We start from the raw sequence: 27,523 nt of genomic DNA, 5'->3' as shown, positions 1-27,523 counted from the left end.
AGTCTAATATAGCATGTTACCAAATGCGCACACCCTGAAACAATCTGAAATGGTTCATATTAAAAGTTATTATTTACATAGCACTGTCAACAGGTTAGTTGTGGTCACACCCCCTTCCCTGTAACAGTAGAAACCATAATTTACAGCAACACAACGTGGTCGTTTGTCATGTACAGTCAGATGACACACAGCGGCTCACTGTGCCGTGAGCTTTTCTGCGTCACTCGCAGGCCGTACCGTCACTTCTGACAGTGTAGTGGGAGGGTTTGGGTGGCCTGCTAATAATCTGAATGAACTGCACCTCATTTACATTTTCTCTACACAAGGAAGAAACACAAATGTACAATTGTAGAGAACACATTTTTATTTCAAAGGCAAATATGCAAAAATAAAGATAAGTTTGCCATTGCATAAGAACAATATAATCAAGTCAGTAAAGCTTTTCAGTGATGATCATCAAAGAAAAATTATACATTTAAAAAACAAAACCAAAAAAAGACCTGTTGTAGCATGCAGATAAGGTAATAATATAGATAGGAATACAACTTAATAGAGAGCGGGTAATCAGACTGAGCTGGCACCGTCTAGTGGCTAAAAATAATCAGGACTTGAAATACAGTTCTGTTTTTAAACCTAGGAAAGGGAACAGGTTAACCAATATCTTCAAATTACATAGTCAAAATAAAACAAGCAAAACTAGTTTTGTATCCTTTCCCTGTACATAAAGAAAAGCTTGAGATACAAAAGATGAAAGAAATTTCCCGTTTAGTCATCTTAGAGAGAACATAAATGTACGCTTAGTTGAAACAGTTTTCCAGCTCTAACTGTATGAACTAAAAATACACAAAATAGCTTATATATACACACACACACACACATGACTTAATGTGTACTAGTCCAGTCAATCCTTTATAAATCTACATTTAATTTTTTCCCCAAATACCTTTCAACTTTGTATAGCCTTTCAAGTTGGCGACAACTCAGTCCACTGTATGTTGCACACAGATGGTCAGTCTACACGGAATATTTTTGTTCCTCATTCAAACATTTTACTCGTTTAGGTTTTACACTATAAACAATGTTGGTATACACTATATGTTCGAGCTGCATGGTACAGTAAGCTTGCATTTTAACTTTAGTACTGGTTGTGCAATCATTCAAATAGGATAAAAGGATACCAACATAATCACACACACACACACACACGCACACACACACACCTGAACTACTTCCTTTGAGTGTAGCATGATATGAGATACTTCTCCCAGTCAGAGTCCTGTTTCTGGGCTTTAAGCTGAACACTGTCTACAAAACAAAACGGAAGATTGTGAATATCAACATAGACACAGAGGAATAAAACACCGCAACGAAGTATATTAGTGTAGTGTGGACTCTAAGAGAAAAAGCATTTTTAAAATATATTGCAACTTACTTCTTTTAATGAGACTAGTCTTCTTAAGTTTGCTGTGGATGGCGTGTCCATTTTGGGCCAGTCTCAAAGACATTGAAGCACCCCTCCTGAAATGATGTGTTAAGTGTGTTCATAAAGTTACTAATATTTACCAGAAAGACAAAAACGTTGCTATTCCCAGACGACTTGCGCAACTTAGCCAGAGGACCACATATTTGATCATTATTTATTGGTCCTTTTTGAATGTAGAGTAGATAATTGTATTTTGCCTAGTTGTGGCACAAACAGATAAACAGTGCCGTGCAAAACTCTTGAGCCACCCAAATTTGAAAAACTTTCTGAAAGCCTGGACAACAAAATGTTTCTTTGACCACTTGCTGCTTTTTTGCTCATTTTAAGAGGAACATTTGTTAAGCCACCCAACACTGTGGCCTTCGAATGAGTCGAGCATTAAAAAAAAGAAAAAGAAAACGTAACCTACTTTGTGTTAAAGACCAGTTTTACGTTTTATCTTTAATCCCTTATTATTAGCAGCAAGTTGCCTGTTCATGTTTTCCCCATTTCTTTTGCTGAATCTATGAAAAATGCCAAAGACAACAGTTTCACAGGCATAATAATATTTTTGCATCAACAAGGTGATTCCTGAAGAGCTATGAACTTAAAACTTAGCATATCTCAGCATGGAGTGCAGTGTTTCCTCAAAAGATTCTGGGGAAACGGTACAAGAGGAGGACAAAAGAAGTAGCAGCAGGCAAAATCTGTAGCAACAGGTCTTATGAGGATGAAACTTCTGGTTCAAATCAATATCAATGTGCACAGAGGTGGTCAGGAGAGAGGTACAGCAGTGTGTGCCTTCATTCATCTGTAAAACATGGAGGTGCTGTCATGGTTTGAGGTTCCAATTCAAGCCAAGCCAACTTATATTTATTTAAAAAAAAAAAATAAATAAATAAATAAATAAACCCAGCTTAACAGAGGAAATGGAATAAGGAGTTTCAGCCAGAGGTACTGGGGATCTTGTCAAGACTGATGAGTACTGTTAAGATTTTGATCCACCACCATGCAATGCCATCTGCAAAGCATCCAACTGAAGATGGCCAATCAGCATGACAATAATCCCAATGTCACTGCTAATACAGTAAAAGGATACCTGGATAGAAAACCGCAGTCAGTAATGGACTGGCTGCCTCAGAGCAGATTACTGAAGCAGTGTGGGATCATCTTAACAGAACAAAAAGCCAGCCAACTTCAAAAGAAGAGTGCTGAATGTCCTTCAAGAAGCCTGGAGAACTACTACTGAAACCATTTAAAGAAGTGACAAGAAAACTGCCTAAGAGTTCAGGCTGCATTCAAAATTATAAGTGATCGTTCCAAATACTGATTTTAAAATTTGTTAGACTTGTGCAAACTCTGTTTTTGCCTTATTTCCAGCATTTCCAGGTATGTTTGAATATGTTTCAACAAACTGCTGAACCTGTTTTCCTAGCAATATACACGAAAGGAAAGGAAGAAAGAAACGAGTTGTGGCTCAAGACTTTTTCACACTACTATACAGTCACCATGCTACTTCTTCATTTAAGAAATTACATTGCTTGTACCGATAAAATATTTAATGGTGACCTAATAATTTTTTTACTGTTCAAATTCTGTCCACTAAAATTTTTTATGTCACAATTAATTGACTGTGTTTTATGTTTCGCTACCTCATGGCTCCGAGCTTTCCCTTCTCCATGAACAGCTCGACTGTAACTTTGCCTTCCTGTTGGTACAGCCTAGCATAGAGGGTCCTGTTGTGCACAGTCGCTTTGAACCAGCCGACTGCCTCCTCAGACCAATCTCTCCCATTCACAGGCATCACCTAAGGGGTAGGAAATACACACAAAATACCATGAACTGAGATAATTCATTTCCTTTTCTCACCAAGTAACAGATAACGCTGTGACTAATAGTGGACAAATGCAAATAATTAAGCCCACACTCTCACAGCACAGCTTTTTAACCATTTCCATGTATGCAAATTCTGACAGGGACAGTCCGTATGACTCTCTCTGAAGATTTTTAAGTGTCCATGCAGGTGGAAGACTGTAAATCCACTTACATTAGCCAGTGAAACCTGCACAGCCTGAAGTGGTACAGTAGCCATTTCAGGGGTCAGCTCCTTTATATTTGACAGTGACAGACAGGCAGTGTCACCATAGTCCAACCTTTTCACTTCCACCTTGATGGATGTCTCTGTCCCAGCACCATCTTACATCCAAAAGACAGAGAGTATACAAAGCAAGACTAAAAATCCAGTGTGACATTCCCAAGTGGCTACCAGCAAAACAAAGTGACACTGCTACCATCTAGAGGCATACATCTGCAAAAACATTTCAATACAACGACAGAACCCACCTCTGCTCACTCCACATATCTTTATCACCTGGCTCCTGCACCATTGTTCTCGCTTGGCGAACCAACCCATTACTACGGTTCCAATATCTGGAATGCAGTTCTGCTCAGCATATGAATTACTGGCTTTCCAGCTGTGCCAAATGAAAATAATAATGATGATGACCAGAAACATGTGGGTTATTAAAAAAGAAAAAAAAAAAATCTACAAAGAAAACGGTTATGAATAAAAGGCATAAATGGCTCTTTAAGTTCTGAAAATGTCATCAGTGAATCAGCGGGAAAATCTGAGAAAAAGCAGACTTAAGTTTAGCCTCAGCACTGAATAACTTACTCTGTGGCAAAGGCCTGTAGCTTCTCATGGGAGTCTGCCTGCTGGATGTAGAAGTTGCTCGGACTCACAGTGTGAGACACCACAACCTCAGTCTCTTCAAATCTTCGAATCTGGAAATCGGGAATCTTTAAACTGCTGGTTGTTGCCATTTTCGCACCATCAGAACTGTTATCACGTTCAGGGTCTGTGCACTTGGGACTTCTGGGTTTCCAGTGGATATTCACACCCACGATCTCTGGCAGAGTAGTTATATTTTGGCAGTCTTCACTTCCCAAGGGGCCAGGATCAGAGCCCCTCTCCACTACCTCTCCGAAGATGTCTCCAATATCCCAGAGTTCAGTTTGTGTTGCAATCACGCAACTATAGATGAGAGAGCCACTTGACTCTGCTTTTTTCACTCTGAAGACTGGGTCTTGGGTTTCAAACTTTGCATTCAAAGGTTTTGGAGCAAGAACTTCTACCAGATCGGTGACAACGTGACTGAACTGGTGTTTTTGTGTTGTAATGGTAGGTGACACAGGCTGCTGTAAATCTGAAGTGTATGGACGTTTAGCCCACTCCATGTCCGTGACCTCCAGTGAACCCATGTTTTTAACTTTTGCTCTGAGGAAGTGCAGCAGCTGGGAGGATGTTTGTTTTTGGTATTGCACCTTGACATCATCTTCACATCTCCAGTGTAATAGTGGTGTGGTGTTCATGGGTTTTGGGTTACTGAGCTCGGGGAAAACAGCTTTTAAGGGAGGTAAAAGTATTTGAGGCCTCTCTGCCCTTCTGTCATGGCTCTCATCAGTGACAGGTGGAAAAATCCCAGCATCCGCTTGGCTCTTCTCCTCAAAATCAACCTGCTTTTCTTCAACCTTAAAATCACAACTGGAAGTCAAAACAGTGCTGGTGAGGCTCGAAGAACGCCTGCATATCATGTCGTCCTGATAGTCTGCTGCAGGCTTTGAGGTGAGGAAGCGTTGTAGCTGCTGAAGAGACACCTTGGCTCCCAGTACCTGGATTGCTTTTGCTATTGAGCTCGCCATCAGTGAGTTCTTTAACATGGGCCCAAACTTAAAAACATCTGTAATCTGAATCTCTTTGACGCCAAGCTGCTGCATCCGATTTCCGCTGACTCCATTTTTAACTTTAGGAAGGAGACAAACCTGCGGGTCTGACGGGGAAAGCAGGCAGCAGAGGTTTATTAATACAGTTACTTATCCATCTGTAGCTATACGATTAATTTATAACTTACCAGCTGTGAGGTCCTTTAATAAAGCTGAAACCTTTGCGACTGTTTGACATTTCACATCTAAAGCTTTTGAGAGATCACTGAACAAGCTCCTGGGACAAGATGAATTCAGGTAACCTTGGACATCTTTATAGGCCTGGTTGTAAAAAACGGGGAAATTTGTGTGGTTTATTTAAAAAAAACCACATACATTGTGTTTATTAGTTCAGAGGAAATCAATTTTGGCAGTCAGTTGATATTTCATGTTTTTGTAATGACGAACACCCTGTAGGTTTTTCCACTGGTCTTAGCAATATCAGCTAATGTAACTAAATGCATTAATTAGTCGCTTGCTTGCCAGTTAGCTTTACCTTGATGGTGAAGTTGCGAAGGTCTTGTTCAAGTTTATTCCGGGCATTTTCCAGCAAGAACAGCTGGTAAGTTAACTGCACTTTCTGGGAGATCATGGAGGGCGCCGACTGGAGGCTGACAGCCAGCTGGTGAGGAGCCATGGCGTCCGTGCCCCCCTGCATGTATGACTGGTGGCTAGTTAGCTAGCCAATTAGCGTTATTATTCTTGACTTTGACGGTCCTTTTCTTTTCATAGATTTTCTTGGAGGTTCCGCAAATTACCATAGTGGAACAATTCCTTTTAGTCTACTTTTTGACCTCGGTTTCTTCTTTAAACCCCGGTTGTCATAAAAATGTATCGCACTCCTTCTTCCACCAAGGACAGGCCGCCATCTTGAGAAGAGGCCCCCGCTGGTAGAGGTGGGCGGAATGGATCGATCCAAATATCGATAGTGTCGATACCAACACTAGTATTGGTATCGGATCGATACTAACAGGATTGGATCGATACTTTGCTTGTATCCTTCGAGTTCAGTATGTAGCCCGGTGAACTGTGTTAATTATTTCCTTGGAAAAAATAAACCTCAAATATGCACTATGAAGAAAGTCCAAACCTTTTTGTGTGCTTTAGAGACAGAAAAACTTCCATTCCAGGTCTCCAAAAACCCAGCTTCAAAAGACATGAAAAGCTGAAAGGTGTGTTTTGTTGCATTAACTAATTATTGTGGAAAGTAATCCGTGATATAGTGGTGATTAAAAGGATAATTCATGGCACACTACTCTTCCCCCAATTAGCTACCTGAATAACAAATAATAACCAATCCTGGCCCTGTATTTACTTGGTATTGGATCGATACCAATATTTGTAGTGTGGAACAGCACTACTGTCAATGAGGGAAAGTGTGAATGTTGAATGTTTTTGTTGAAATGTTCAAGCAAACATGTACATGTAAATGACCAGATATATAAAATTAAGGTTTTGTACAAAGTATCGGTATCGGATCAGGATCATCGATACCACCCTGAATTTTGAAACCTTTTTTTTTTTTTAGACCTGGAACTAAATGTGCCTGTCTCTAAAGTACTTTGGGTCTACATCTGTTTTTAAAATGATATAAAAAATACATTTCAGACATCTTTCATAGTGAATGTTTGAGGGTTTTTTTTCATTTCCAATGAAATTAACAATTAAAAGAATTGAGATTTTTTTTTCCTTTTTTTTTGTAAATCAGACAGCATTTGACAGATGTCAAGCTCATTTGACATAGTGGGCTGCAGCCCACTATAGTCCGTAAAAAGTTTAACCATGCATTGAATTCCTCAGATATCTTCATATAACAAAAAAGAAGTACATTTTAAACAGTACATCTCTGTTTTCCTATACGATAAAAAAATGCTGCTGTATTAAATGGAAGAAATCTGTCCATATTCTAAGTACTGGATATAATAGACTATGACTTTCTAACTGTAGACCCTCTATAAAAAGATAGAAATTTCAGTTGTAGATATTGAATTCAACTGTTTATCTATTATTTAGTTACTTTGGTGTGTTATGAATGGTTACGGAGGAGGTCCTTATCAGAAGGAAAAGCTGTCAAACTTATAGAAAATACAGATAAAAGTCCCAAATTTATGTCCTTTTTTCTCAATTCTTTTCCAAGTCTGTCTAGTTGGACAGAATGGAGGCTTTGGCGGTCTGATTCTGGCCCAGGGGCCATGTGTTTGGCACCCCTGGTGTAGAGGTAGAAACAGAAAGTCGTGCAAGTTTGCATGCAAGCTGTTGCTAATGTCTAAATGCCAGTAACTATCAACACCAAGAAGAAGAATGAATACAATTTACTTGTTGCATTCCTATGGTTTGACACCTAATGCTATCCACACAGTGTTCTTTTCTTCAAGTGCTCTTTGCTTGAACTTGTCAAGCTGCTACTTGATCTAGAAGCTGAAACGTGTGGGTGGGGCAATACAGACATTTTCCTAAAGTTAATATTGCTCAAGAGTTAGATTGATAGGCAGTTTTGCTGTACCCGTGATAATGCTGACATCACATATGCTGGTTCTAGTTGCAAAACGGCACTTTGCATCAGTTTCAAGAAGAGGGATTTGCCAATAGGAAGACAGCAAGAAAGATTGCTCAATGGCATATCTTTTTTTCTTTTGGTGTACATCCAGAGGTACTTGCTTACAATTTCAAATATCTTTTCATGCCATTGCCAGTGGATCAGTACTGTAGGATGCAAGTCAAAGTTTAATGTTGTGTTGCTTAGTTTCACTTAATCTTAATGGATGACCTTCTCTGATCATGACCTTACAGTCAGGATTTTATGATTTGGTGGCATTTCAACTATAATTGTTCACCTTCCCACCTCACTGATTTATTTTGTAGATACTGAAATGCGGGGAATGGTATTCTTAAATAAAGAACTGCAAGATATCGTGGTTATTCAGTGCGACATGTTTATTATGTAAACCATACACCGTTGCAACATCTGACCACAGTCTCCATGGTCAGAGCCACACATTATATATTACAGAACAGGCTGGTATAATGACATTTCTTGTATAAAGACAAAATAAGCCATTCTTATTCAAAAATACATACAAATCAATATGTTTAAACAAAAGCTTTCTTACAAGGGTCTATATGGCAATTGTGTTGAATTATTCAGGAGTCCAGTCGTGACTCTTGGAATGTTCTGCAAGGCTTCATAGACGTCATAAAAATGTAATCCACTGGCTAAAGCTTTTAGTTTCAAACAAACATTCACAATGAAGAATGGGTACAAACTCTTGTGATTCTTGATTTGGCGTGCACTGTAACCAAACCACTTGGGAATCAGTAATGCCAAATTCCAGTTTAAGATTTTAGCTGCAGAGGTCATGAAAAGTTTGCGTCCTGCAAGCTTGTAACGTGCAATAACCAAAGTTTATGGTTTGCTTACTTTACATAGCATGTGCATGTCTAAAATTATCTAAAAAACCCAGTAAAAGCTGATTTGAGACTTCACACCATAACAGATCTCTGTGTGCAGCACAGCTTCCTGCTGAACATGATGAAAACTGCTAACAAAACAATTGCAAATAAGACAATTATGATCATTTGTCCAAAATGAACTTCCTGTGCCTTTGTGTGCAATGAACAGTACAATGAAGGGTTCATCAGATATTCTGTCACCGTAAGGTTTCTAACTCTCGTAAAGCATTCTGCCTCACTGATATCGGGCACTGTAATCTCCGTCTCATTTAAGACCATCAACCATCTGTTGTCACAGCAGTTGAAAGGATTCCCGCTTATATGCATGACAGTAAGGTTTGTGGATAAAGCACGAATCAACGAAGGGTTTAAAGTCATAAAAACATTATGTCTTATGTCAATTTCTCTCAGGGGAGAACAACTTAAACTGCTGGGAATTGTATCCAGCAGGTTGTTCGATACGTTCAGCTGGGTTAATGCCGGCATGCACGGTAGAGACAACAGACGAGAGCTGGTTAAGTTGATCTCACTGATAATTAAGGACTGAAGAGTTGTTTGCACACCTTCTAGCGCCCCCTCTTGCATGACCATTGATGGATTTTTTGCAAGGCTGAGGGAAACCAAAGAAGTCCCCTGAAATGTGTTAGGCTGAATCATTTTTATGTCGTTTCCTTTAAGATTGAGGTGTCTTAGAGTCCCTAAGTAGGCGAATTCAACACAAAGGTCATCAAGGTTTGTTAGCTGTGTTGAGTTAGTGCTTCCTAAGTGGTCAGCGGAAGTGCAAGGTTGGACTGAGTTGTCTTGCAGATTTAGTCTTTCTATTTGTGTGAGTGCACTGAGAAAAGGTGGGGAAATATATACCAGCCTGTTGCTTTGCAGGTCAAGGTGCTTTAAGGAGCGGAAGAAAAGCTGGCGAAGGGGTCCTGAGTCAGAGTAATTTCTCACATCCCAGATGATGCTTTGTAGACAGTTATAGCTGAGATTCAGGGTTTCTAAAGACAGCAAGAGGCTTAAAGTCTCGATTGGGAAAGACCTGAAGTGGTTGTAGCTCAGGTCAATATAAATCAGTGGCATGGGCCTCCAATTTGAGTGTAGGTGGTTTTTTATTGCAATTTTTTCACCTACAATCTCACTATAAAGAGAATTTGTCTCTGACACCACTGCAGCCTCTGAATTTAAGGAACCGATCATGTTATTCTGTAAATAAAGATAGTGCAAACGGTTCATTTTCGGAACGATTGGAAAGTAAAGAAGTTTGTTGTGGCTCAGATCAAGAACTTCAAGCCTGTACAGCCCGCTGTCCTCATGTGTGACAAAAAACTCTACAGAGTTTCTGCTTAGATTTAGAAATTTCACTTGACGCAATTTAAAATCACAAATGTGCGCAAGATTGTTTTTAGCCAAGTTTAACACCTCTAATTGGATCAGTGATTCGAACGTCCCTTCTTCAATCTCAGATATCAGATTGTCGTCAATAGCAATCGCCCTGAGGCTTTTACTCTCTGTGAATAATTTCTGTGAAAGTCTTGTTAAAGCATTACCGGTCATCTTGAGCTGATTGAGGGAAGATTTGTTTCTAAGGTAGTGCTCAGCTGCAAAGTCACTCAGGCCGTTCATTGATATGTCCAAATCCTTCAGCCCGCTGAGGGATTGGAGGGCTTTGCTGTTATTGCCAAGGTTGTTGTTTAGTTCGTTTCTGGACAAATTCAGCTGCTCAAGTCGAACCAGGTTTTCAAACAGCCCCTCGGAGATGAGATCCAGCTGGTTGTTGCTCAAGTCCAGCTGCTCCAAGTAAGGCAGCTCAAGCGTGTGCAGCTGTCTGATGAAGTTATTGGACAGGTCCAGTCTTCTGAGCCTTACATCCAAATCTAGAGGGACAGAAGAGAGATTCCGATTGTTCCAGGACTGCTCCTTGAAATTAAAGGAACACAGTGTGAGCCTCAGAGACGGGACACTTTTAAAAAATATCAAAACCAGCAATTCTATAGGCTTAAGAAATAAATAAATAGTGCAAATTTAAAAACATTTAGCATTTATATTGATCATGTTGAACCTACCCTCGAAGCATAATACGTCGGTCCTGTTACGCAAAGGTCATGGCTGAGTGACCAGAGTAGTAGTAAGTTGGAGAACATATGTCTGACCATTCTCCCTCTGCTGCTGCTGCTAAACTGTACCACTGCTGTTGTCAGAGCTCGTATGCACTCACACACACACCAACACCCTCTTATAGCCATGCTTCATCAAAAAAAAGGGAGAGAGAAAACAGCTGTGGCCACCAGATAGGGAAGGTGGATACTATATTTAGACAATAAAGACATGACCACTTAGATCGCTTCTTTCTATCAAGCTTTAGGTCACATGTAAGCAAAGACCTTATAATTTGTTAAAAAAAAAAAAAAAAAAAGGTTTGTAGACAAACATATTGTGTTTTTAGTGCTAAGTGAAGCCACTTTTAGAGATAAATGCATTTAGAATTTGCTAGCACTTTAAATATAATTTGAGAAATAATTTGCACCGACACATATTATCCCATTTATAACAACTTTAATTAGATGATGATACATTATTGGCGGTGGTGTTCAAGAACCTTCCTGGGAGATACATTTATACATTTGTTTGTTCCTGACAAAGTCTCTGGAAACGGAAAGCGTTTTAAAATAGACAAGAGGAACAAATAAGCAGACAGCGCGTAGGTGGAGCAGGAGGGAAGCCCCCAGCAAGGTATAAAGGAACACGCCTAAAATAGACTGATGAAAGGAGGTGCTGGCACATGAGTACAAATGTTTGGGAGTCAGCCCAGGACATGCACCCAAATTCTACATTTTAAAGCTAATATATATTTGAAAAAAATGTGTTTGCCTGGCAGGAAAAATAGTTTTCCTGCTGCTGCCACTCTGCGTTATATCAGCACAGCCCTCACGCTGCTCAGTGTCAGTTTCCCACTTCCAGCAACAGTCAGCTGCATCCTTATCATCCTCCCACTGTCTTGTTTCAGTTCAGCTGTATGACACCAAAGAAGGTTGAGTCTTCATCTGTAGATATCAGGGCTGTGGGCCTGTCTGGGATCACCAGTTCTAGCTCGTCATCCTGAAGCAACTGCACTGTGCCTGCAACAGAAGACAAAATGCTGTCAGAAAGTGTCTGTGTATTTAAACGTACAGTACATGTTTGCCATACACAAAAGCCTTTTTACTATTGTTGCTACCTTTGAATTGTTTTTTCTACTAATGGACTTGCATGTTGTCAGTGGAACTGGATATCCTGGATATTATGGCCATCTCATGTTTTTTATGAGGGGTGGCTCCCCCACTAGGAAGTTGGCTTGATGGGTTTGTTTCAGATGAGGGGCACTGCCCAGGGCAGAAAAATGGAGCCAGTGCAGAAATACCAAAAACTGCAGTTTGGCTAATGGATGCTTGAGGCTGGCACCAAAACCAGGTCGAATACTCTATAGACTCCCAGTTAAAAGGCCTGTACAGCATTAACAAGCATGTTTATAGCCTGGCACAAAAGAAAGATTTGGAAATTTATGGATAAACTAGTGCATGCTAGCTGAATTTTCTTTTCTTTCTTTTTTTAATGGAGGCTGGTGATATTTAAAACTCAGGGCGTGCCCAGCTTGTCAGGTGTCCCAACACAGGAAGTTACAGTTGACTGCACTTGCGGTGTCAGGGCCTTTTGGAGCGTTTGTGAACTGAATTATCTGAAAAATTATTTGACTTGCTGACTTGTTTGAATGAATACAGTTCTTGAGATTCATTAGCCTGTTATTTACAACTAATAAGTAGATACACTTTGCAGAAAGCTAAGCAAGCTCCAGTTATGGTCTGGTTCCAAAAGTGCAAAAATAGCAGCACTCAAAATGCTTCAAACTATTGGCCGATACAGGCTTAAAACCTGGAATAAACTGTGTAGCTGCACAAAAGCCCCAATATAAGATGAAGAGGGATTATTTTGAACTGTAAATCATGCAAAGCTACTTTAGTATAGTGTCTAAGAATAAAAATGTGGAACTGGAAATCAGCACGAGAGATCCACTTTCAAGGAACAGTGTAACATTTTCAAAAATATGCCTACTTGACCTTGATAAGTAGAGGAAGGAACAACGCTGTGTATTACAGACAGCGCCTATATCCAAAAGCAAAAAAACCTCCACAGCAGCAGTCTCTCACTGACCTGCAGTGTAGCATGTGTTGGCAGGATATCTATCGGGCATCGCTTGCAGGCAGCGCAACAGCTCGGCTTCAGCTGAGGCCCTACTTCGAACGACATGACCCATAACTATGCTGGGGCTTTCAAACAAAACCTGCAAATTAGGCAGAACATTACCTAACTGGTTGGAACAAATCATATGCATGATCAATTTAGTTCTGCTCGAGTTAGAGTGACACAATACTTGTCCAAACACCAAGTAATAACCGTCTTCTTGGACAACAATTCTGTTTTCCTTTTGTGAAATTGCATTTCCTCGCTGTGCAGAAACAGTCCAAGAGATCACAGTTATATTTCCTGTGAGAAAAAGGCAAGATACGCTTCATCAAAATAATGGCAGAAGGCACAGCAGTACAGCCAATGACTTGGATTTAGTTTTACCTCTTATGTCTGGCCGTTTGTTAGTGTCAGCCCTTAACTGCAGAAATGCTGTTGGAGCTGGCAAGAGAAGGAAATAAACACTCGACTTTCATTTTTATTAACTTAGCATATACTGTTTGTGCTGTCATTACCAGATTAGACTGGAACTAACAAGATATTTTCAGTTCTCAGCTCTGACCCACCTCTAGAACTGCCTGGGTCCCTTTTGACTCTCCTAGAAGATATCTTCAGAGAACTCTGAGCTTCCTGGAAGACTCTTGACTCAATGTCCTAAGAGAAAACAAAGCCTTGCGATAAAATTTATTATTGCAGCGCTATCTGAACAACTCACTAATGGTATAAATCTCAGTAGTACAATGTCCAAGATGACTCCATCCTGTATAATCAGTGACATACCTCGCTTGTTTTAAGCATCTTGGCCAATTTCCCATCGACTCCCTCAGAACATGGTTGATTTAATTGTAGAATTATGTCTCCTTGGAGTTTGCGAAAATCATTTTCTAAAACCCTGGCTCTGTGCACCAGGAAAAGACTGAGACAAAACATGAACGCTGTTAGTGATAATAACGCATTATAGAGCATTTTGAGACTAACGGGCTGTCCCCCCCAGTCCCCAAGTTACTCAAACGAGCGAAGTCACACATCAGTACACTCCGGAAACCTAAACGTTCAGTTTCAAAATTAGTTTTTAAATGAGGAACTATCTTTGCCCTGCCTCTCAAGATGGAACTCATTTGGACTGCATGAAAATTACAGCCAAACTCTGAGATGTATTGTGAAACTCGCAGTTGAAGTAAAAAGCCACATTTTAATAAAGACAAAGGCCTCGCTCACAGAGCATCATTTGTTCTTGTCAGTACTCGTGCCAGCTCAGTCCGATATGAAAGAGAAGTTGTAACCTTTTAAATTAATACCACCGGCTGCACAAACACAAGAGACGAATGGTTTAGACAGAAAATGAAACATTTTAATCCATCAATCAACTCCATTTACAAAAGTATATCCCATTTTATATACAGTATGTACAGACATGTATTAACAACTATCATTTCTCTACATGGATTCATTCATAAGGTAACTAAACAATAGCGCTGTAACAAAACATATCACTGATATTCTGCAGGGATGTTGTAGTGCAAATGCGTGCAAAATATATAGTGCTGTTGCTCTGTGAACACCTTATAACTCCAGTTTTAGTGGATTTTCTTTACTTTGCATAGATACTTTTATACTTGTGTTGAACATTTGCATCATCTTTCATTTTCTTTAAACTGTTAATATATTCAAATGAATTAAAAAAGGCCAACAAAGCCCCAGAACAAAACATTTCAAATAGCTATTTTTTTAGCTATTTGTTTTTTGGGTTTTTTTTTTTGGAGATACAAGATTATCATTCAACAGCACTTAGTATACATCAACACAGTGTCCTTCCTCACTTTAAAGAGAGATCCCGTCTTTGCCGGTACAAAATGGCGACTACAAATAGAAACTTCTCTCTGATGAGAACATTTGGTTCATCGATCTCTTCGCAGAACTAAAGTAAAGGGCAGCAGAAGTTGTCTTGTTTGGTTCATTTGAATACAGACATCTTGTGAAAGTGAACAAAAGTCACTAAAGGGGCGTCCTTAACTTTTACCAGCCCTCTAAACAGAGGCAAAACATAGGCTTTTAATTACTGTGTCAATCCCACGTCAGGCAGGATGAACAGGCAGTGTGACTCTGGGCTAACGTGACTGCTGGTTTTTGGTTACGCATCGGAGGGTTGGGGGTGGGCGCCGGTGACTGTGCAGTTATCCGTTCTGTCCAGCAGATGGAGCCTCTCCAAGTCTGACACTTCCCAGGAAAGTGGTGTGGTTGGTCATATTGATGAGTGTGTACTCATGAGCTATGCGTATGTAGATCTTTTGGCCGGCGCGGAGCGGGCTCACACCAGCCGTGTAGCAGGTGTTGAACTTGCGCTGGCCCGTCTCAATGCTGCAAGTACAGCGGAGGAACGGGCTGGAGTCCACCATCACATCATAGCTGGCAATGTCAGTGAAGTTGAGGTAGTACACCTGGTAAATGGGGGCGGGGATGGAGGGGGCGGGGAGGGAGGAGGGGGGCATACAAATCACAAGACTTTAAAGTGTGTACGACTCCACATGATAATTTCAGGGGTTATTTAAAACTGAAACAGCTGCAATATTAAAGAAGCCAGCATGAATATGAGTTATGAAGCTTCACATTTAGCCACAGGGAAAGGGCAAAAGAAATACATCTTACATTAAAAAGGTAACATTTATATGCTTAAACAAAGCAGGCAGATCAACTGTCATTCTTGAGCTTAGCTCTAGAACGACTGCCAGCTCTTTTGACTATCAACTGTAAATTTAAAGAGTTACGTCAAGGACCGTACTCACTTCTACCTGACTATATATGAAGTAGACACCGTCCAACAGCACCTCTAGCTGCCCAGTGCGAGAGTGCATTTTAAACACGCGGTGATGGATGGACACCATCTTCCAGTTCTTAAGGATGCCTTGAGACAGATCTAAACATGTCACAACAAACACAAAAAGAGGGTCAACATAAACAGCTTTCAGCAGTGCTTAACTGCAACCAGAGCTCAGCATTGACACACAGTATAAACCTGCTAATGATGCTTACCCGTGATGTGATGAAGGATAATCAGAATCAGTTAGCATGCAACATGAGTATGAGTTACCATTCCAGATTGTAAAACGGCTATAGGATAACTTTAGGGTGTCTATAATCCTACACAGTGCTATGGGTAAAAACTGGTAGTAACATTTACCCTGGATAGAAAATCCTTGGTGAGCACAGAAATTCTTAAAAATGACCAAATCTGGCATGCTGGATCTCGAGTATAAACATTCACTGCATGTCAACAATCTACTGTGTTTATATTTTTTCTCTTGTAATTCTGAGGTTTAGCAGGCACGTCTATTAGCACACATCCAGAACTCTGTGTTTAACCAATGGCAGGGATTATGCATGCTTTTTTGTTCTGTGTGACTATAAATGAGCGTAGACGGAGCACCCACCTTCTCTCACTTGGATCGTCGTTTCCTGCCCCTGCAAGTGAACCACTGCTGGCTGGAAGACAAAAGATCTCTGGTGACTAATCCAAATTCACGTAAAACAGGAGAACAGCTGTTTCACCAGAAGCCGCGACTGGGAGAAAATTGTATGTAAAATTTTAAAAAGGTGACATACTCTTACCTGGAATTCCTTTGTTTTGCCCTTGTCAGGAACCCCTGCAAGAGCAAGAGGGAGACGTGTTCAAATTCTGGCCTCTGCACTGCTGAGGTGAGATGATGATTAAAAGAAAATAAACTCTGGCATAGTTTAAAGATAGATCATTTCTGCTCCACACAATGTTTGACATCCTGCACCAGAAACTCACACAGTGCGAGCAATGAGTGAATCAATTTTGACAACTTGAGCCCCATTCTGCTGTGGGAAAGTGTCTGGATGCAGGAAATAACTGTAATCTAAGAAAAGGATCTCTCTGCTCGTTTTCAAGCTCTTTGGCTCGAGTATTGCTTATCAAGGAGGACTCGATGCAAGTTTTATACCTGCTGGACCTTGAGCGCCTGGCGGTCCTTGTGGCCCAGGAGGTCCTGGGGGCCCTGCAGGCCCGACAACATTGCTTCCTGGAATACCTGGGATTCCAGGGATACCCGGTGGCCCCTGTGGGCCTGGGGGACCAGGAGGGCCAGGCGGTCCTGGCACAGGCCTTTTTTTCGCTGTGGAGAAAGATGGAATAAACGGTTAGCAGTCAAGGCAGTTTTAATTATGCATCACCACAATTCACTAATTTGCCCCCCGCACTAACTGTGCAGATTGTAATTGCTGATATTAAAAAAGCTAAGGAGGCAAGAATTACATTTACAAAGATACTGAAAGCTTGTCGCCCACTTTGAGCTAAGGCGGTTTTTGGATTTTGGATGACTTCTCAAGGGCAGAAACATGCAGCAGATAGCAGTCAAATGAATGACCATAATAACAGAAACTTAGGCCGGATTTTGTCATACCTCTTTTCTTCTCTTTCCTTTTTTCCTTTCCAGTTGATTCTGAAAGAAACCAAAGCAGCATGATTAAGCTTCAAATGCCCTCTTCAACAATTATCATCTCAAATGACACATCGAGCATCCAGATTATTCCATGTAGGTATCCTAAATAGGCTGAAATAACAGATTGAGATGGTGTGCACTGAACACTGGAGTGGAGGTATGTCAGTTTGTGGTATCTTGTAGTGTAGTAATTTGTAAGTGTGGTTTCACCTCCTCTGTATGAACAAGTGCCTTAAGCATTCACAGGCAGTGGAACTGGAGAAGATCATTAGAGAGATACTTTATCCTGCCAAAATCCTTTTCTTTGAATTAAGCCCAGATGGAGAATGCAGATGAAAGTGTGTGTGTGTGTGCATGTGTGTTTGTGTGTGTGTGTGTGTGTGTGTCTCCTCCTTTAAAACCATGTGTATGGATGTGCGTGCACGGATGTTGGTGGGGCATCTATGTCAGTGCTTGAAAGACGAAATGCTCTCAGTGTTTGCATCTGCAAGAGGGTGTGTGCGCGCGCACGTATATATGCGCCGCGCACAGCTGAAGAATCCTTTTCAAAAAGCCGTCTCGGTTGCTCTTGTGTTTACCATGTCATTATAACTACAAAGGCCATTTAACCTTAAAACCTCACAGTTTGAATCCCCCCTCAAACATATGGCCAGTGTTTCTCCTCTGGCTAAATGACTGGATGCATCCGCATAGATTTCTCTTAACGAGCAGCCCTATCTGGAATCTGGTGCCCGTTAGGAGTGCCGAGGACGCACACACGTGCACACATGTGCAAACACAGGACACACACACACACAAAAGCACACATCTAAGGCTGAGATTACAAAAGCCTTTGTCTGTGCGCTAAGAGCAGAGGAGAGACCTGGGAATGATTAGTGTTTAGAGGCTCGGGACTTTACTGATTTATGTAGAAAGTCTCGAAGGTGAGTTTTTTCTTCTAATTTAAACACAATCACTAAACTTGCCCCCAAGTATTCAGTGTCACGAGACAGACATCGGAATGCCTTGTGATCGTGCTGCACTTGTTGCACTCAGACGTGAAACTTCAAAGGCTTCCCTCCCTTTTTTTCCCTCTTTTTATTTGCATAGCGCAGATTCTAAACAAAAAGAAAAAAAAAGAAAAAAAGAAAGACTACAAAAGCAAACTCAGACATACCGGCCACATGGTTTACCACGGAGCTATTGATTAGCATAAATCAATTCAGCAGAATTAATGAAAGCTATGCTCACGCATGGTTGCCGGGTTCTCGAAAATGACTCACAAAGTGAGTATGTTTTTTGTCTTCTGCTGCGATATTAATGTCACTGATAACACAGCTGGGCTCCAAAGCGTATAACTGCTTTGCTGACAGCTTCAAACAATAAATAAAAAAAATAAAATAAAATAAAAAATTGGTGGACCTAATGTTATTTTTAGTGGAGGGGCGGGGATAGGGGGGGGACCCGGGCTTCGTTGTCTGTTTCAAATTGGTGCAGCCCTCCCAAACTCCTTGTTGTCCTTGTTTGCCATCCAAGTAATAATCAATCCCATTCCATTGAATCTCTCGCTCTATAAACACGGCAACATTATGCGGTGGCGCTGCTTTGTTAAGTAAGCACAAAGCAATAAAACATCAATTCCACACACACACACAAAAGAAAGAAAGAAAGTGAGAAACCATTAGCAAACAGTTTTCAAAATTTAAGACCTCTAATCCTACCATAAGCCAGTTAATTACACTGAATTGAGTCCCGTTCAAGCAAATGCGCGTTACAGAAAGCATTGCTCAACAGTTGACTCGCCAGTTGCCAAGTACATATCCAGAAAACAAACTGATGCAGGTGCAACCAGAGAGCTCAAGTTTGTTTTTCATTTTTTATGATTAATGGAAAATAGATGATGTGCTAAAAAACAAAAACCCCAAAAAACCAGAAGACCCACTCAGAAGGCAAAAAAACGGTCTTGTGTATCAAGGCGTAAGGATCAAAGAGACAATAGTATTAAAGGATGACAAATGCTCATAACACACGCAAAAAAGGGCTGCACCTGTTTCTGGCTCCTTGCCGGGGCTTCTTTTCGCTCGCTGAGTTATGCCCCTGTTATCCTCTGTGCCGTGGAAGTCAGCTTTTCTGTACAGTAACTTCTCCTGGTGGGACACAAAGGAAAATACCATTAAAGACGGAAAATTACGCACTGAAAAAGGTGCCACATCTTTTGAGCACGCTGCGCCTATTGTTACCAGCTGCTGCCACCTTAGATGAATTCGGTGAACCCAACACAAAAGGGCTGAACGCTACAAAGTTTTTGAGAGCGAAACTCTTGCTACAAGTGGCCTTTTCTATTCTTGCGGGGTATAATGTTTGCACAGACACAACTTGGGGCAGTTGAAAAGATGCGAGACTCTGTCAGCCAGCACATTCACATGCGGCCAAGTCATTGTCTGTCCCATTTGGGCTGTAACGCATCCTGTAACCCAAGTCACTTTTGTCTGCGTTTCTGACGTTTGAGACAGTCACCTGGACACGACTGCTTCTAAAATTCACCTTTTTATACAAAAGGAGGACATGAACTGCGGTTAATCTGAGAGCAATACCCATTCATATGGCACCTGGTCCCAGCCCTATTCAGTGGTGGCATGAATAAGCTACAAAAAAATTGTCAAAGGAAAAGGATCTGATGTAGCTGGTCTGGTCTGAGCTCATCCCTAAAAACAGGGGAAGTTGCGCTACAGCGGCGGGGTGTTCCCATGGGCAAGTGAGCGGCGGGACAAACCGCACGTTTGTTCATATGGGACTGGTTCTGGTCGACCTACATTCACATGAACTCTGTAGGACGTGCTGACCCGACAGTAACACATTCGAGACGTGTCTGGCTCTGACAAGGCAATGTTTCGTGCTAAGGATTTAGAGTTTAAAACATGGATTGCTCCAAGTTGCTTTCTGTTCGAACAGCCAGTTTGTGATCACATCTTTGGAGGATTCCCAGAAAACAAAAAACACCAAACAAAAAAAAAACAACAAAAAAAACAAACCCTCAAAAACTGGCACTGAAAACACAAACGAGACCACCCAAAGCCAACTCTTTTCATCGAGCCTCGCAGTAAACGAGACAGCTTTTTGGTCACACTTTGGGGTGTCAGCATAAATAAAAGGTAATAGCCCGAGACATAAAGGCTCTCCATTGCTGACAACCAGACAGCTTGTAGAGAGCTGGACATCTGCTCGGTGTTTGGATAACTGACATCTACCAAAGCAGTGACGCATGCGGCACCTTAGCACGGATCAAAAGATAATAAATAACCACGTATCGGCTCGCCTTACTGCTTAGAAACAAAGCAGACAAGCTTACCGACGACACTTTGGCCTTCCTTGGGGGGGCCTACCCCAGTAGTGCCCAGGATGATATATTCCCTGTTTCCATCTGTGACACTCGAGTAAACATCGTTATTAAGCCCCGATGACAAGTAAGCTCCTTCTCCTGAAAGCAGCGTGAACTCCCAGGGTCTTTTTGTGGGCCTTTACAAGGCAGAGCCGCTGCAAAACACGAAAAGAAGTTATGGTTCGAATTTCTTCTATACCTCGTCTCAGATGTGGGAACCCCCCCCCCCCGTATGGGGGATGAGATGTATCATGTCAAACACCCAACGCCGACTGTGTTGGGCAAGCTCGAAGCAGTTAACGTCTACATCCCTGACCAGCTGCCAGCTGTGTCTGACCTTACGAGCACGGGAATTCCAGCTTGATGGAGGACTGTGTGTTGGAACGGTTTATCGGTGCGCAGACCTCCAGATGTTCCTGCGAGCGGCAACGTTTGCTGTTCATTTGGTGCGCAGGTGCCTCCACATCTCCTCTCCAGCTGTTGGCATACTGGGGGGGGGAGCTTTTACCTCTCAAAGGATTTGTGGTGTATATTCAGCCATATGGCGTTACACTTTCTTCTGTTCTGACAGCCAAACACGACTCAACAGCCAATTTCTGGCCCGAGATTAAGCCCCAGCAGAATGACAGAAGACAAACAAGCAGTTTGTGGGGCTACTACCAAACTGGTGCGGCTCGTACTTTAGATGAAGGCAACAAAGTGATTTTTTTTTCTTCCCCTCCTTCCATTATATGACTATGAGAAATGGTTTTTCACCCTTTTTTGCTTCATTTCACTTCATTACAACATTTACAGCCTTCGTACCCTTCAAAGGCACGCAGAGTTACAGTAAATCAGGATGACAATGTGTTGGTATGTATGCCAAGTGCCAACTATTGAGTAAACCATTCTTTTTCAGCGCACGGGGAGGAAAAAAATGCTATTAATTAGAGGGCTTTCAAATCTTCAAAGAGTGGGGGTTGCTGTTGCGCACAGATTCCCCGTTGCTTCGTGAGGATATGACTAAAATTCAATCACCCCAGGGATGTGTAATTTTGGGATCACAAGACTCCTTTTTTTTTTTACCTTATTAACACTTACTATTACAAACTGCATGTATTCTTACCAGTTAGCCTGAAAAGGTCCTTGACATTTGCAGCATTTCAAGCTTCAAGCAAGAAATAAAATGCTGCAGGCCTCCAGTAGCATTTTGTTACTCACAGTTCTCCACAAATACAGACTTTCAGGCTGCAGCGGTGTCTCTAAATCTTGCAATATCACCAACAGTTAGTGACCGCTAAGTTATGGTTAAAAATTTGATGCTGCAAAGCTTGAGAAGGTGAAACTGAGGGCTGTTTGGCTGTGGTTGCGATTTACGTGCCCATCGCTGGCTGAATGGGCATTACCAAGTTCAGTGGCATGCATACTCCTGAGAGCTGATTGCACCTAATACTCCTGTGATTTGCACTCCTGGGTCCGACTGCGACTGTGCGTTTTCTTCTTAAATATCACTTTGAAAAAAGTATCCTCCCCATAGCCCGTATCAGAGCCCTCTATTTGAAAGGCCATGTGTTTTTAACCATAACTTGGGTAATTTAATAACTCTATGCATAGATTGTCATCTGAAAATCTGTGGAGCTCAACCTAAGGGAAATGTAGCCTGTCAGCAGCCAATCACTTTTCAGATTGTTGCAACACTCGCTGGCAAAGCTATTCCTTGTTGAATGCTGAGAAGGCCTTGAGAATTTATTATTATGGTGGATGTTTGCAACTCTGGACTCAATCTTTACTGGGCGTCTACGCCATCTGTCTGTCAAGACGATGCAAGCTTATATGGCGCAAACGCTCGCAGCCTCGCCGTTTCTGATGTTTCTGCTCTTACGACTTGTGCTTTTATGTCTGCGCTGATTGATCCCTGATATGTCGGCCAGCTCTCAGCGCATGTACGATACTGCTGTTTTAACCAATTACGCAGCGGTCACAATTAAAGTAGATGTGGGTGACAGCCCACCCGGGCGCCCCAGAGCTTGTACGCTGCCGAGGACTTTGCGTCCCATCAAACTGACTTTTTTAATAGCCGTTAACTAGACTCCAGATGTTTTAGCATCTGTTCCTCGGGGGGACTTTAAAGGCATACATCAGAGAGGAAAATTATTTCATATAATAGCTATAAGAAAAGTGTTAGGCTCAAGAGTAAAACGCTCTCTGAGCTTACGTTTTGAAATGTTTCTGTGGATGTTTATTACGTTTCACTCGCTGCTGTAAGGTGAACGAGGGTCAGGCTGACTGAGGGAGACACTTGCTCTCGCTCGCCTTACATCACATTTGTGGCACAGATTTTAGCGCCCCACACACATACACATACACACCTGGGAAGGGGATTTTTTACTGTTGGGAACTATGCGGGGTCTGCCGGACAGCTGGGATTTAATGCCTTGCTCAAGGGCATACCCACTGCGACTGGTGAGGTGACGACTGTTTGTTCACTTTGTGGGCCCAGATCATAAATGAGCAGATCATCGACTCATTAAGAAGCAACTAGAAAGATCTGAAAAAAGTGAGAGCTTTTAAATTAGTGCTCAAAGTTTAACTGTTTCCAAAGAAACTAAATGAATTTCTGTTACAAAACTCTTCATATTTCCACTTGTGGTTTGACTGCATAGTTTAGATCTCTTAAGACCTATAAACAGTGCCAGCTTTGTCTGCAAAACAATATTGTTTCCAATACTGTGCTTACATCTGAGAAAATGAAGATTATAAAATGTTTTTTTTTTTTTTGTAAAACATCCAAGGAGACACAAATAGTCCCACACAGAGTCTGAACTCAGTTTGATAGCTTTTGGTTATTTTCTTTTTTCGCCTCGCATCACCTCACAGCCCTTTCCTCCCCTGTTCAGGGATAGATTCTGGAAACCGATTACACACTTGTAGTATCACAGCTTGTACAGCCAAGATTCTTATCTGGAAGTTTTAGCCACGATCACGACCTTCAGATCAGGTGTGCATCTGCAAAAAGAAACCGCAAAGAGAAGGCCAAGCCTCAATAATAACTCAACTTGTGTTTCTTTTCAGTGGAAAAAGTGACAAGTGTTGGCAAGATTAAACATTAAAGAAAAAAAGGCATTACATACCAACTTAAGAGTAGAAGGAAAAAGAAAAGAATAATAAACAGTAAGTGTTATATATTTATAGCATTTAAAACTAGTTTAGTGCTAAGACAACTGATTTTCACTTAAATCAACTTTATTCTTCCTTGATATCATGACTTCAACTAACCCCCCCCCCCCATATTGCCATATTGTGGCAAAATATGCTCCCGACACAACAACTGCAGTGGGACCTATCAGAAAGTTTCTCTGTCACTATTCCACAGGTGTGTAGCTGACATCAACATAAAGGCTGACTTCAAAGACAGGTGTGGTTACGCTCATATGTATGAAGTATTACGTACTAACGCCGTACCTGGGTGTCACGGTTGGTGTGATGCCAATGCGTTGGCGCTCTCTAGCTTTTGTTTGACACTGACCAGCCCCGCTGAATGGCCGGATGTTAGGTTGCTTTTACATGCCGACAGACCACACCGCTTGGGCTTTTCAAAACACAATTCGACCACAAAACAGGTCCATCTGAACGGAGGCTGCAGCCCGACTCACTGCACTTACGTGACAACAGAGCCTCGCTGGCCTGTGTTGGTATGGACCTGACTTTACTGTACTTTGCTTTAGTTTTCTCAAGGCATCTTATGTTTTTGGTTACACTTGTCTGTATATACCTGGCCATCACGTGAAATTTCCCCAATGCTCCTGAAGTGCCTTTGATGAAGAGCTGTGTGAAAAATCCAATAAACAATTTTTAACCCTCCCAAAAAAAAGAAAAAAGAAAAAAGAAGAAGAAAGATCCTTCAAAGGAAATGCCAGAAAAGCTAACAAGTGTGGCTGCTGCGTCTAAATGCCACATGCTCCTGTTTCTCCAACTATGTAAACTGTGGGATGTGTAATCAGAGTTGTTTAATGCAGACATCTGGCAAGGACAGCATCACAGCACTGTTAAATATTTACAGCTGGGCCACAGTCTTTCACCTCATGAAGCGTCACCATCTGGGCCAAATACCAGGCCCATCTCACTCGGCTTTAACTGGGGGAAACCACTACTATCTAAAATAAGCTTAGCAAAGAGGACACACAGAGGACTAAATTAATAGGCTGAGCTCATGAAAGGAAAATGTTAACGGAGCAAATCCAAATATGAGCAATGGATCTCATTAATCTATCCTACAGAGAAATAAATGCGCCCATCCTGGATAACTTGAATTCCTCTGGGTGGCTATCCAGCTGACAGCTCTGCACAACTAAATGTCCAGCCAATGCCCCCCCCCAGACTCATTTTCTCTGTAAAAAGGTTACACAACTGCTGACATATGAGCTAATTGAGCAAGCAATACAAAGTTGAGAGGTGCACTCGGGCCTTTTGTGCTGATGAAATTAGGGAGTGTGTGTGTGGTGGTGTTGTGGTGGTCTTAGTGGTTAGGGGGTTGTTGCCAAAAGCCACAGACAACACAAATGACCGTTCAGTCAGCCCTGCTGCCAGGGAAGAAAACACACATGAGAAGCGGGGCTGGCTTTGCTCCAAGTACCAAGTACCCTCATCTAAAGTCCTGATGAATTTACATCAGCCCTTGGGCTTTGCACCTGCTGGTGATCCAGTTAATTTTCCGTCCACCTGCTCCAGCACATAGCCTGACCTGCCTCTGCGATTCCAGCTGGGCAGGCTGCCTAAGTTCTGAATACTGGACCTCTGTCTGCTCTGGGAACGAGACAAATTGGGTTAAAATGTGGTTTTACTTAATAAAAAATGCGCCCATTATATTAGTCAATGAGTTTACTGAAAGTTATTAAAAAAATAAAAAAGAATAAATGAAAGAAAGAATTTTCTTTACTCAACAAAGGCAAAAATCGGAACCACAACTGCCCTAATATTTGCTCAACTTATGCCCACCCTGGATGTGTTTACCTGAACCGGAGACACTGGCCAGGTGACAAGATTTAAAGCCTACACCTTTTAGTGCGTCTCAGTCCAGAAAGGCGGAATGACTCACACGGGGGCGCAAATCCATCCTTTAAAAAAACAAAAAAACCCATACTTGTCTGGAAACTGAGATGACAAAACGCCGTGACAGGCTACTGTAAAAGAAGTTGCCCCGAAACATGCCGTAACAGCGCAGACACAAAACCTGACACCGTGATACCGGGAACAGGAGGACCGAGCGGAGGTGAATGAACACGAACAGCCTCCGCGTGAGGAATGACAACAATGTCGCCTTAAAGAAGCTCCGGTGTCTCTTCATTAAGTTTTTTTTTTTTAACCCCCTTTTTATTTTTACCTCACGACTCTCTCCTCCGCGGCTGCTGCCGGAGTCCAGTCGGACTGGGTGGCCGAGCGAGAGCACCTCCGCCGGGTCAGCCAGGTCACTCCCCGCCAGTGTCATCACTGAGTCCCGCTTCTGGTGAATAATTTCCCTTTTGACCTGGGACCGGAGGTCCAAATAGCAGACGAGGGTGACAGCGTGAAGGGTCAGCGACAGCAGGAATAATCCCAGGAACACAACACTGCTGCTCCGACTCCTGCACTTCTTGCTGCACGTGCACGGAGCCGCTATGGGCATCACTTTGTCCGGGAAATCCTCCGCGGATGAACCATCGCGTGCCATTATCGGACGGAGGGGCGAGTCATATGCTCCTTATCTCGGCATAATCGGCTCGTCTGTCTCGCGCGGGCCGCGGCTATTCATTTACATGGAGACTCATAGGTGCAGCTGCAGCAGGTCGGTGCAAACTTCTCGGAGTATCTGTAGTAACAATGGAAACCCGCCCACCTCTCCTGTGATTGGTCCGGCGCAATTAGCAGCCCAGAGGTTGGGGGGTGGATGCAGTAGGTGCAGTGGTTGAGCGACACCCGATGGAGAGAAGGAGCTACTGCAACGCCTCTGAGACAAAGATGTGAGAATTTCTTTCCCCCGCTCTTTTCTTATGTTTGTTGTTCAGTGTTGTGTGATTATTTCATGGGCTTCTTTCAGTGATTTATTATATCTTACCCGAGTGTGAATAGGAAAAGGGGGGTTGTCACCGGTGTAATGTATAATGTTTATACGTGTGCTTTTTTAAAAATGTGTTTTAGGGGTTTGGACATGCAATTTTTCACTGGCCTGCTTTGTTTGGCACTTGGTTTTGTTATGTGGGTGGCACATGAAGTGGTGGTCCTGTGTGAAGAACTGATTCAGAAAATACTGCCCGGTATTGTTATTGAAAGAGAACAAGCGGTTGATGGTTACATTGCAATCATCAAAGAGTGGAAAAGTAGTACAAATTATGTTCTTAAACATTCTACAAATTATATGATTATAGGTTAGTGCATCTGAACTCTGTCAGGCTCAACATTATGATAGTGGGCCTGGAAGGGAGTCGGTGTCACGGTGAGGTCAGCGTCACTTTGTGTACAACACCATCAAATAATCTAAACATGTGTCATTCGGCTGGATCCAGGGAACAGTTTGACATTTGTGTTACAAAAATGCCCGCTGAGAACAATGCTTTAACTAGGCTGAATGTGGGCTTTGTGGTTTGCACATTTTCAAAATCCAAACTCGACACTTTGATCTCCAAGAACCAGAGGTAGCCTGTGAATCTGGCCGTCTTCGGGCCCCAGGATGATGAAACCTAAGCAGGGCAGAGACTCGGAGGGCTGACAGATCACCTCGTTAGATTAGTTTTCCGGGCAACTGCCGCCAAACATCTGTCTTTATTTCACTGGGACAAACCCTGACATTTGTGTGCACTTGACCTA

The 27,523-nt window shown here is 42.0% G+C and overlaps 4 protein-coding genes across 6 annotated transcripts; all 4 read right to left on the bottom strand.

Moving 5' to 3' along the window:
- Window positions 1-341: 341 nt before the first annotated feature.
- LOC100711570 (uncharacterized) lies at window positions 342-6,152 on the bottom strand. The gene is made up of 8 exons (XM_005467908.4): window positions 5,721-6,152; window positions 5,374-5,506; window positions 4,137-5,292; window positions 3,806-3,936; window positions 3,510-3,658; window positions 3,115-3,269; window positions 1,433-1,518; window positions 342-1,305 (listed from the first exon to the last, which is right to left on the bottom strand). The coding sequence occupies exons 1-8, from the start codon at window positions 5,880-5,882 to the stop codon at window positions 1,226-1,228; spliced, it is 2,052 nt and encodes a 683-aa protein (XP_005467965.1). The 5' UTR covers window positions 5,883-6,152; the 3' UTR covers window positions 342-1,225.
- Window positions 6,153-8,137: 1,985 nt separating this feature from the next.
- Window positions 8,138-11,091, bottom strand: LOC100695129 (leucine-rich repeat-containing protein 32). The gene is made up of 2 exons (XM_003445877.5): window positions 10,732-11,091; window positions 8,138-10,585 (listed from the first exon to the last, which is right to left on the bottom strand). The coding sequence occupies exons 1-2, from the start codon at window positions 10,909-10,911 to the stop codon at window positions 8,705-8,707; spliced, it is 2,061 nt and encodes a 686-aa protein (XP_003445925.2). The 5' UTR covers window positions 10,912-11,091; the 3' UTR covers window positions 8,138-8,704.
- Window positions 11,092-11,204: 113 nt separating this feature from the next.
- On the bottom strand, window positions 11,205-13,941 carry LOC100695394 (tumor necrosis factor ligand superfamily member 13B). 2 transcript variants are annotated; one of them, XM_003445878.4, is made up of 6 exons: window positions 13,667-13,940; window positions 13,453-13,540; window positions 13,271-13,327; window positions 13,074-13,186; window positions 12,854-12,983; window positions 11,205-11,784 (listed from the first exon to the last, which is right to left on the bottom strand). In XM_003445878.4, exons 1-6 carry the CDS (start codon window positions 13,850-13,852, stop codon window positions 11,669-11,671), a joined length of 690 nt encoding a protein of 229 aa, XP_003445926.1. In that variant the 5' UTR covers window positions 13,853-13,940; the 3' UTR covers window positions 11,205-11,668. The 2 variants fall into 2 exon arrangements, with proteins under 2 accessions (XP_003445926.1, XP_005467964.1); XM_005467907.3 differs by having other exon boundaries at window positions 12,854-13,186; window positions 13,667-13,941.
- A 274-nt stretch (window positions 13,942-14,215) lies between these two features.
- Window positions 14,216-26,608, bottom strand: eda (ectodysplasin A). 2 transcript variants are annotated; one of them, XM_005467906.4, is made up of 8 exons: window positions 26,064-26,608; window positions 19,373-19,472; window positions 17,308-17,346; window positions 16,849-17,019; window positions 16,493-16,527; window positions 16,315-16,366; window positions 15,676-15,800; window positions 14,216-15,324 (listed from the first exon to the last, which is right to left on the bottom strand). In XM_005467906.4, the coding sequence occupies exons 1-8, from the start codon at window positions 26,388-26,390 to the stop codon at window positions 15,061-15,063; spliced, it is 1,113 nt and encodes a 370-aa protein (XP_005467963.1). In that variant the 5' UTR covers window positions 26,391-26,608; the 3' UTR covers window positions 14,216-15,060. The 2 variants fall into 2 exon arrangements, with proteins under 2 accessions (XP_005467963.1, XP_003445927.1); XM_003445879.5 differs by having other exon boundaries at window positions 15,670-15,800; window positions 26,064-26,599.
- Window positions 26,609-27,523: the final 915 nt, after the last annotated feature.

The sequence above is a fragment of the Oreochromis niloticus genome, linkage group LG2 (assembly GCF_001858045.2).
Source record: "Oreochromis niloticus isolate F11D_XX linkage group LG2, O_niloticus_UMD_NMBU, whole genome shotgun sequence".
NCBI classification, from domain to species: domain Eukaryota; kingdom Metazoa; phylum Chordata; class Actinopteri; order Cichliformes; family Cichlidae; genus Oreochromis; species Oreochromis niloticus.
Note: the sequence above shows the minus strand (reverse complement) of the source record. Positions and strands in the feature narration are given on the sequence as shown.